This window comes from Aspergillus ibericus, assembly GCF_003184845.1.
Source record: "Aspergillus ibericus CBS 121593 unplaced genomic scaffold BO80scaffold_28, whole genome shotgun sequence".
NCBI classification, from domain to species: domain Eukaryota; kingdom Fungi; phylum Ascomycota; class Eurotiomycetes; order Eurotiales; family Aspergillaceae; genus Aspergillus; species Aspergillus ibericus.
Genome location: NW_020292126.1, coordinates 201644 through 212453, shown reverse-complemented (window position 1 = coordinate 212453; position 10810 = coordinate 201644). Strand labels below are relative to the sequence as shown.

General features: G+C 52.4%; 2 protein-coding genes across 2 annotated transcripts; one reads left to right on the top strand and one right to left on the bottom strand.

Annotated features, from left to right (window-relative positions):
• Nucleotides 1–385: 385 nt before the first annotated feature.
• Nucleotides 386–1388, top strand: BO80DRAFT_124885 (uncharacterized protein). Its single transcript, XM_025713526.1, has one exon. The coding sequence runs from the start codon at nt 763–765 to the stop codon at nt 1303–1305; it is 543 nt and encodes a 180-aa protein (XP_025573808.1). The 5' UTR covers nt 386–762; the 3' UTR covers nt 1306–1388.
• A 459-nt stretch (nt 1389–1847) lies between these two features.
• Nucleotides 1848–10666, bottom strand: BO80DRAFT_359133 (cullin-4B; the record flags this gene model as incomplete). Its single annotated transcript, XM_025715915.1, has 9 exons — nt 1848–1908; nt 1970–2330; nt 2404–2826; nt 2884–3964; nt 4021–4761; nt 5509–5786; nt 5831–5986; nt 6040–10386; nt 10483–10666. The coding sequence occupies 9 exons, from the start codon at nt 10664–10666 to the stop codon at nt 1848–1850; spliced, it is 7632 nt and encodes a 2543-aa protein (XP_025573807.1).
• Between the last annotated feature and the right edge of the window lie 144 nt (nt 10667–10810).

Sequence of the window (10810 nt, the reverse complement as noted above, 5' to 3'; positions counted from 1 at the left end):
ATCATCACGGAACACTGCCAACAGAGACATACTTTACGGTGTACATATTGCTGCATCAATTGGACTATGTACATAGTAGACGGGATCGTCCACTCAAATCAACTAGTAGCAGTAGACGCAAGACAGGTTGGGGGATGGGCGATGTCACGGGTGCGTAACCCTTCCAGTTCCGGGTGCATCCTTGGCCGCTGGAAAAGCGCAACGATGTCTGGGAAACTGATCTTCAAACTGACGCCGCGGGGTGGCGGAGTGGTGGTGAATCGGATTCTTGATTTGGAGACCAGTGATGCTAGTGGTACATAGTATCTCCGATTGCGCCACACCATGGCAACCAACCCATCCCTTGTTTGAGAGATCACATACGATGTACGATGTAAGTATTAGGTCTTCTTGAAGACGGAGATCGAATTGGATTACAGGACGACAACCAGAAGACATGACCAGGACCCACTACTCTACGGGGAACGCGAATCCAGCCATCCTCAGCTTGATAACTCTGTTGCATACATATCAATCCTATTGAAGATAATTCCCTGACCACCGCATACATGCATGGGATCTAGGCTTGGCGGTCGTGCCGCAGCTTAGGCATCCGTCGCGGCATGTTTTGTGCCGTGCTGACAACTGTTATGCAGAATTCAGGCTTCCAGCATCAGGTAGGATTGGTAATGGACAGGTATGTGAATACCAGCATGGTCTCAACAAATAATCGACAACGCAATTCAATCCACCCTCCTGTCTGCACCGCATGGGGGGTGCGCAATGGATCGTCGAAAAAATAGACGGTCTCAATCCCCAACAGATGCGAAAGCGATCATGGGACCTTGCAAAAAAAAAAAAAAAAAAGAAAAAAAAAAGAAAAGAAACGCGAAGGAAGGGGGAGCCACCGGTCTCCGCTGTCAGATCTTTATGAAACCCACTATAGCAGCAATCGTTACTCGATCGGGAGGATGGTTGATAGGGAGGCGTGTCCGGTCTCGAAGACTGGAAGGAAGGAAGGAATTTCTCCTCCGATATCCTGCATACATACATAGTAGTATCGACTGCCCAGTACAGGGATCGTCCGTCCCTGAGAAAAGCTCAGACTTCCACGTGAACTCCCCCCTTAGCCGGCCCCCCGAGCCTAGACCGTTTCCCCATCCGTCTCGAGCGGTCATCGATGGGGGTTGCCGCCGGCTGACAACTCCCATTGCCTTTTTCCGGAGTTTCCAGGCGTTCGTGGGTTTGACTTTCGTTCTCTGCCGAGTCGTGTCGGTCTCTCGGGCGAGAGATACGCTGTGTAGTTCAACCCAATTTCAGCCGTGATGAATGAAACAATGCAGCTGTCCCGTCCAGACATGGTTGCTTATCCTTACGTGGGCGCCCCGGGTGTACCTTGCTGTCCAGCTCAGTGCATTCAGCGACAAGGACACGTGAGGCGCATTCAGTCCGTTTCCCAAGTCCCAACAGTCCCCGCGGTCCTGCGGGTGGAATGGGATGTGCTCGAACAGGCAAGTATACCGAGGACCTAAGAGTCGTTGCAGAGTCGAGGCTACCTTCCTTTTCCCGACGGAACGCGATGGAAGCTGTCTTAGGCTGGGAGTGGGACCGGCGCTCCTCCGCAACCATGCCAGGGATTCCCTCCCGGCATTCCGCCCACTCCACGGTCCACACACTATCTCTACCACTAGCGATGCGGAAAGTACCCCGGCCAGATCATTGCTACGCTGCCCGAGAGGGAAGGTCCCAAATCCCAAATCACTCAGGATGCACACCTGACTGAACTAGTGCATTCTTCATCATGCCATTCCAACTCTGTACGACCATAGTCTGACACCCGACACTAGCACGCTATTGCTGGAAAAACTCTAGGCCACATATTGGTACCGATTCCCTTCCTCTCGCTCCATGTAGTCCTTCTCGATCAGCCTGTGCAATTTCGTGTCAGTAACATTACTTCTAAATGAAAATTGGGAGCCGGAAGACCCACTTCTCAATGTTCTTCTTGATATCCGCCGGCTCCAGCACTCCCCGGCTTCGCGTCGCCTTGATAACCTCGGCCACAAGCTCCGCGTGCGTGATGGTCTTGCGGCTCTTCATAATCCGCACAATAGCCGCCTGCGTCTCATAGTGCCGGTCAGCAGCCACCCGCTCGTGCGTTGTCTTGTTTTCTTCCTTCGTCTCTTTCAGTTGGATCTGGTTGATTTTGATCCGCATCTTCGGGTCGGAAAATCCCGCGTTGTACGAAAACTCATCCGTGGTATTGACTTCGCGGCCCTTGGGCTTCTTGCTGAGGACACGATACCTGGCACAGGCGAGCGACTGAAGTGTTCGTTTCAATTCCTGGTCAGCTGTATCTGCAGTGTTAGCAGCAGTCCAATTGTCATCCAGCTAGACATGGGATAGGGAGGTGGGGCCACTGACACAGCATGGTCGCCTCTTGTATTTGTTGATATCCGAGGGTTCCACCCTCTGGGGCATCGTTGAACAGTAGCAACACGATCGCCTGGAAGGAGCTGACTACCAATTCCTTGTCTCCCTTGGGAAACCTTGCCCGCAGCTGACAATGGGCAAGCTGATGCTTCCAGTTGAGCTTCCGCCCATTGTATTTGGTGTTGTAGAATTTCTCGAAATCATCGACGGCAGTCGCGATCTCAGGTGGTATCCGCACCTGGACATCAGGGTACGTGGGCCATGCCGACGCCGACAGTACACTGACACTGAGATCCACCAGCAGGCGGTGCCGCCGTTCGCGTTGTATAGAGCTGTACGCCGCCATCTCATCCCGGGCAACGTCCATATCTTTGAACATGGACTCCAGATTGTGCGTAAAGCTTGATCCACATTCTAATTCCAATTATCAGTATAGGCCGGGAAAGCCAAGGATATAACAGTAATGCCAACCTGTCTTAAGCCTCGATAGCATGCTCTTCTCCGCATCGTCGCTGGCGCTTCTGCCCATTAACAGCCGACGAGCAAGGTCGTTCTTGTAGAATGCCTCAAACACCGCTTTGCCATGGACAAAGCGGAACAGGTCCAGAACCTGGTCTAATTGCCGGTTGATTTCGGCATCTTCGTCTGCAAGTGGCATGTCCTCTGCCGTACGCGCAGGCGCTAATTTCCATCCGCCTTTGAGAAGCCGGTCCACGTACTTGGCAATCATTTCGCCAGTCTTGGGGTTGTCAGTCCCGCCAGTAGCTGCCGACTTTCTTCCCTTGTTGATGAAGGTCTCAAAGGCTTCACGGAGTGTGTGACCCAGATCCTCGTTCCGGTGAAAAGAATTGAGCCAAACGTCATCGAGTTGCTGCTTAAATTCTAGTAGTCGAGCCACCATGTCCACCTCTTTCTCTTCATCAAAAACAATCCCGGAACCTTCCTCGACGATATAACCGCTGAAGGCGGTCTTCAGTTTCGCACCCAGACTCTTTCGCTGAAGGAGGGAATAGAGCCTTTCCAGTGCAATCTTGTTTCCCGCCCGCAGTAGGCCTAGGATATCGGTCTGGTTGAGCAAGACATCCTCTTGCTCCGTTACCAAGGCTCGATCCAGGAGCTCCGATAACTTCTGTTTGGTGCTTCGGTTGAGGGAAAACAGCTCACACCGATTCACTTCGCGCTCAATTAATCGATGGCTGTTTTCCGCAAAGGTGGCCAAATATCCTGTTGCTTCTCGCTGGGCCCACGAGGAAAAGTAGTCCCTGGATTCGGAAACGAGAAGCGGCTCGAAACCGCTCGTGTAGATATCAAGGCCGTGGAACAGTTCGATAGCATTCCGAAGTAATAAAGAATCCGCCACTACACTTTGTTCCTCACCACGATCCGCTTCGACCAGGTCACAAGCACCCTGCAGAATCTTCGGCTGTAATACGGCGTCGGAAAAGATGTGCTGACGAAACTGCATCAGACCCATTTCACGGATAATGGGGAACTCCTTGGAGTGGAGAAGGAACGATTGGTCGAGGTAGTAGAAGATCCAGCGAACAGTAACCTGCGATACAGTTAACATCGGTCTGTTATCTTTCGAGTGAACCAGTGACTCTGTACCAGCTTGGACTGCCATAGCGACCACGCCTCCACCACTGCCCGTAGTGTATCAACATTGGTTCCATCTGCAGCCTTTGCTGCCAATTTATCGCGCAATTGTCCAGACACATGATCTCGACATCGGTCCTGCAGCCGTTTGGCCAAAGCTGCGGCTCGTCCTTGGCGACACACATTTTCGGCGCCCTTGTAAAGCTCCTCCAACGATATCTCAGGCTTCCCCCCACTGAAGATTGCCGACAACGCTGCATCAAGCTGGCCCCATATCTTCTCGAAATACGAATCCTGATTCAATCGCGAACCCGTCCGGAGATTCTTCACGACTAACCGTTTCGCTCCAGTGTGGGGGGTGAAGTTGCTTTGCCGTGATGTGGCGTTGATGGTGCGAGGTTTGGATGTTGCATTGGGAAGACCAGCCCCGCTCGGACTCTGTCCCATCGGGCCGCCCGACCTGGTCTCTGCATTTGCGAAATTATACATCCTGTCGGAGGCGTTCGGTCCTTGCGAGATATTCGAAGGGACAGAGCCCGATGATGGTGGGGAGGTTCGTAGACGCTTGTTCGCCGGGGACGTCTGTTGCGGATGACCTCTGGCGGGGGTCGTATGGTTCCGAGAGAGAAGCTCGGAGATGGTCGCCTGCTGCTGTTGAGGTTGCTGCACCTCCCCCTCCTGCTGATCTGAGAGCTTCCTCTTGCCGATCGACTTGCGCTTACCGCTCCTCTGCTCGGTGGCACCTCTCGAGTTCTGCTGCATCTACCCGGTTTCGTCCGAGGAGAGGAGGTTGAGAGAAGGGCGCTCAGCGTTGGAAAGATCCCGGCAGTAGGAAAACTCTATCGAACATGGTAAGCTCGTCAACTGCTGGGGAGGGCCGATGGTGAGGACGAGACGGTGGTGGCCAGGCGGAGTGCGTCGATGAGCGTGAAGGTGAACGGGCAGCAGTGGTGAGTTGGGTGGTTGCTGGTTGCTGGTTGCTCTCCCGCCCAAGACGGAGATAAGATAATACGTCCGCCCCCGGTTCGTTGCATGATTGGATGGGAACGGCCTGCCCAGTAAGCATTGACTACGAGTCATGCCTTGGCAGCTGGAAAGCTCACGATCACAGCAGTAGCCAGGGACCGGCTGGGAGCAATCTAAATGAGTGGGGAGGCCCCAGCATGGCACGCTAGGAGAATGCATGGGGTTTGGGAGGCGTCTAGATAGTAATATAAATCAACGCCGCGGCGTCGCCTAACTATGCCGCTTCGTCACCCTGAGGCGTCACAGGCTGACAACGCAGATCCTCTAAATCCATGACTGAATACTTCAATATACATCATTCCAACCAGTTTACTCCATGCCTTATGCCTACCAACCTGCCTATCTCCTTCTCGCGTAGACCCGATCTCATGTAAAGAACTTCATGCCCGTCCGCTCCTTTACTTCTTGATCTTCGAACTATAACAAATCAGTTAGTATCATCGAGACGAGCAGTGGTGCCCAGGTGGAACATACCTCCAGGAAGTCTGTGGCTGTGATGAGTGCCATATATGACTTGGTCAGTTGCCGCAGGGCATCTTGATGGTTTGCGGCACCCCCGCCTCCAACCTTGGCAAATCTCTTGAATATGCCGACCATGCTTTGCCTGTTCTCGGCAAGGAAAGCCCGCGTTTGCTCCAGCATCTGTTCGTTGTGCAATCCACGAGAAAAGACAGCGGCGACGACGACACGGAGGACTGAGTCAAGCAGGTCGTAGTACTTTCGAAGAGCATCGGGGTTATCGATATCTAGGTCTGTTAGGTGCGGATTGCATCGTTGGAATGAGACCTTCACTCACCGATACCGAGGTCTGGGTCGGCTGCGAACAGTTGCGAGTCCCGTACTGCCTGGAAAAGGCCAGTTTTCAAGACACAAGTCGCACCATTCTTGGTCTGGCAGAGCTCCTGAAGTAGGCAGAGAAGCGATTGGTAGTAGGACAACAACAAAGGTGTATCTAATCAGATTACGGTCAGCCATGCGCGTTTACTAACGAATGAGACGACTCACCACTAGCTGGGGCGTTCCTCAATTCAACAGGTAGCGACCCGATAGCGTCCAAGAAGAGGCTCAGGTAGTTGGACTGAGCTATGGAATCGGCCAACTGACCATCTGCTTGCCTATCCAGAGCAGCCAAGAGATTAAGGAACAGAAGGGCGGATACTCGGCATGTTTCTTGGCCAGCGTACGCATCGTCGCAGACGGCCTCAATCAAGGCATGGCCGGCAGCTTTGATCACTTGCTGACTCTGGAGTCTCATGCTTTGATGCGTCGGTTCTGACGAGATGATGCCGGCGATATAGTGTGCGCAGGTGTTGTAAAAGGTCTCTCTGATGTTGACATTCCCGCTTGCCAAGATCACGCCTCGAATGCAAACCTGGAAGAGTTGATGGAGTTTCTCGTCGAGGACATCACCGCTCCTGCGAGCATGATTCGAACCGGGCTGCGTAGACTCCAGTCTGCTGACCAAGGTCTCAGCCAGTCGTGCCAATTCAACCCCCTCCGGTCGATCTTCTTCAATAGCAACCTCGAGTTTGGGGAGAATCAACTGAAGCGAGTGTAGTATGAAGGTAGCTCTCCTTCCGCCCTCAATTTCGGAACAAGTGAGAATTGTGGTAATGAGCTGTGTCCATGACCGCAGAGCCAAATAACGGTTAAACGCAATCAGGTTCGCTTGGTTCGTTGCCCGTATGAACAACATCAAGTTCTCGGATTCGGCCAGGAATACTTCTTCATCTTGGGGCCGTAGGTGCCCATCCAAGGTCAATTCCTCCTTCCTGACCTGGATCAGCTCCACGACCTCATCCAGATTGTAGACGACTGGAGAGCTTTCTGTTTCAGGTCTCGCACACACGTCAAACTCGATACCGTCAAGCAAGTTCAATGCCGGTAGTTGCAACCGATGCTGGATGTCTAAATCCGCAAAATCGAAGAGATCGAAGACAGAGGGATTCACGATCGTCTCCCCAGCCTCTGAGACCGAGTTTCCGAACAATGTTGCAACGATCTCCGCTTGAAGGGTCGGGGAAGCAAGCTTGGCAGCAGAGCGGATTTCTGTTGCAGCGTAGTCGAACAGATAGCTTCTATAGAGGAGAAATTCTGCAAGAGCAGTTGTGGATTCAGAGAGCCAGAACTCATCCGTGATGATCGGCAATCCATCCCACGGTGTGTTCGGACCAATTATCGACTGGCTTGCGAGCATGTTGAAAAGAAAGCGGCTGCCACGCATCTCGGCGAGTGTGAAGTAGGACGAGAGCTTAGAAGACCAGAGATGTTTCAAAACCCCAAATGCCATGCGCTTGACGTGCAACAACCATGGGAGAATATTTCCATCCAACCCGTCGGGATAGCTCTGCAGAAATCCAATGACAGCATGCAACAAAGACATCTTATCGGCGAATAGGCCATCTGGCGTGACATCAAGCATATTCCCGATGCTGCTGAAACCAAGAAGCAAGTGGGCTATGGTAGGTCGGTCATTAATCATGCCGAGACAGCTGTTCAGGAGCGCTAAAAGGCTTTCTCTGATAATGTATCCGGGCGATTGTGCGCCAGATTCTATCTCTCTCGATTCGGGTTGCATCTGAGATACAAATGGGCGTGCGACACTGTTGAGGTCTACCTCAGCACTTAGAACTTCGACGATCTTGTTCGGTGAACGCCACTTGGATAACTCCGGAGACGTAACCTTGTTCAGCTTTCTGGAGCTAGATAGCTTCTCCAGCAACGTCATCGAGGTAACTGTGAGTTGTTGATGTCCCGTGCTGCAATAGAGGCATAAGGCAGGTATTAACGATAAGTTGTTCAGAATGCTATCCTCAAAAGCCGAGAGCGAAGAATTGGCCACATTCGTCCTGCTCCCACCAGCCTGGGACCTGATCGCCGGCCTCACAATATTGAAATACGTCGATTGAAGGTCGATTATCATGTCCATAACTTCCAAGCTCCGAACCAAGGAAAGGACAAGGATAGAGTCTGACGAGGCTTTCGCAACCTCATTCACATCTTGATGGGCTGTAGCAAAAAGAGCTTTAATCACGTCTTCATTGAACAGCCATTCACAAACCCGTGCAAAAGGATGAAGACGAATGTAGGTGACAAATGTGGACGCTTTAATGACGCTATCGCCGGCAGATATTGCGGGTTGACTGAGGACGGTGACTAGGTTCTCGTTGAAAGATTTCAGACATGTCACGATGCAATCCAAGCAGTTGTAAGTTAACAAGCGGGTCTGGCGTTCGTTGAGGTCCGGAACCTTCCTGGAAAGAGCTTGACCCATAATGAAGTCGATATAAGGCTCAATGCCCGGCATACGGTAGGACGAACCAAGATTTTCGGGGAACGATAAGGAGAGGTGAAAATCTGCCGAATCGGGAGCAGGAGAGACGAGTGAATAAACGAGGCGAACAAAAGCATTAGCCTGGTCGAAGCTCTCACCAATCCTCTGGAAGGCCTGTTGCTCATGCCATACGAGCGGATTCGAAACCACCGGGACCTTGCCAAGGTTGGAAGCACTCATAGAGCCCCCCGAAATCCACTGATCAATTGCAAGCCACATTTCATTGCCGTTGTGAGACGACTTCTCTGTCATCAAGGCCGCAAGAGCCGCAAAGACGTTTGCGCGCAAATGCGTAGGGATTGGCCCGCTGCACAGCATCAACAACGTACCGACAACATTGAAAGAAGGGTGGTGAAGCAGCCAGTCTCTGATAGTGGCACTCTGTTTGCACAGATGCTCCAGTAGTCTGAGGTAGCAGGTCAACATCACAGGGCTCTCTGGTTCGCTCATGTCGGCCGGATCGGGTTTTCTTGATCGCAAAATCGCTTGTGATGTAGAAGGCTTTTCAGTAACTCTTGTGGCATACAGTTGGAGCTCAGCGAACATCTGGGACCAATTCATGGACGTGGATCGTTTGAATTTCGCGGACATGAATCTGTCTTCTTCCGACAGGAACCGATGGGCTGCGGTGGCATTGTCCTCCCCCACGGAGATGGAGCAGAGCAACTCGCAGAATGCACTGACTCTGGGAACCGTTTGCCGTTTGGATGCCCATTGAAGGAAGCCATACAGATTACCATCGGGATCGGCCCAGAATTCCTGCGCGGCATCTGGCCGACGTTCGAACGCAAAAGCCATGATCATTAAGAACGACTCGAGATGTGTCCGGGCCTCTACCAAGCCACGATGAAGGCTAGACGTCAGGCCATCTCTCAGAGCAGTAAGATGATCCAGTCTTTGGGAATCTTCTTCGGTTTTCAACATCCGAACCGCATCTGGCATGTTCGCAATGCACGCCTCGGCAAAGGCTTCGAAGTTCTCCATCAGAAGAACCTTCAGAAAGCCGGAGCAACAATCAGACTCGATCGTTGCTGATGCGCTATCTTTCAACAACAGTGTGACCAGTTCACTACGAGCTGGGTCAGCCCATTCTTCATCGTTCACACCATAGCAGACAGCGAGGATAAGTTCAAGGCCTCCCTCATCCAATGCCGTCATGAACATCTTGGTGCGCTCGTCGGCATCTTTCTCCAAGTCGACACCCTGAAGAGGAGAGGCAGGGGCATCGAAATCCCAGCCGCTGTAGATTGCGAGCCATAATGCAATGACTGCCGAATGAAATGCGGGCACCTTCCAGGGTTGACCGTCTTCGGAGGAAGTAATAGCTGTGTGCAGACTCCTGGCCTCTCGGTAGGAGCTCGAACTTTCAGGCGAGCCATGCTGAACGAAAGACGTGACAATGCAAGGGAGGTAATGAACAAGGAGCCCATCGAAGCGCTCGAGCTTTCGGAGATGGTCCAGTAGTAGGCGGAGATCTTCAGAACTGGTGTAAGGGCCCTTGAAAAGGTAGCAGAGCACTGCACCGAGTGATTCGTGTTGTTGCTGCAAGCTGCTGCGTTGGTATTCTAGAGCCTCTATGATGTCGAATTCTTCTGACTGGCCGACAATGGTCGCTTTCTGGACCTGCTCGCCAAGAAGGACAAGCCACTTCTCGATATCCTCCATTGACTTCATGCATTTCCGTGTGAACAACGACGCATTCCGCAAAGGCCCATCCTTTATCTCCACAACAAACGCCAGCATGTCCTGCATGATAACCTGGGTCATTTCCCGCTCCACTTCGAAAGATTCTTGGAAAATAAGTCGTAACGAGTCGAGCAAGAATTGCCGGCGCTCATGGAATCGCATGATCGCGGCGATGACGGGGGGCCTGTCCAGCACTTGAGCATCTTCCTGCGCCGCCAAAAACAGTACTGCCGCTTGCAATTCATCGATGTCTAGTGCATCTGCCAGCATCAACACCCCTTGTTGAAATTCCTCATTGATCGAGTATTCGAGATTGTCAACGGTAATTTTCCCTAGACGGGCGTCGCATTACAAGGTCAGCGCTTAGACTTGGGTCTCTGGACCCCCATCTAACAGGGGCGACGAAGGTTTAGCTCAGTCAGACTCACCTGAGAGGACAGCCTGGCGACTGCTGTTGTTTTTCGCGGGCTTGTCGAGGAGCTTCTTGAAATCGTCGATGTGAGCCTCCAGCTCAATGCGAAGCCGATCAATGTTCACAAACGACGAAGCTGAAAGAGCAGAGAGATCCTGGTACAGGCCACGAAGGCCAGTGGCCAGATCCCTATCCTCCATGTTCAGAGTGAGGTGAGTGCGCAAACTGCGAGAAGCGCCGGCAAGTCCGAAGTTCTGCTGTGTTTGTCCCGGCCAAAAAAGGTCCGGAGGACGCGATCAAACTTCCGGCGGTCTAAAGGCGGGCGGAGCTCACCTCCCGCCGCC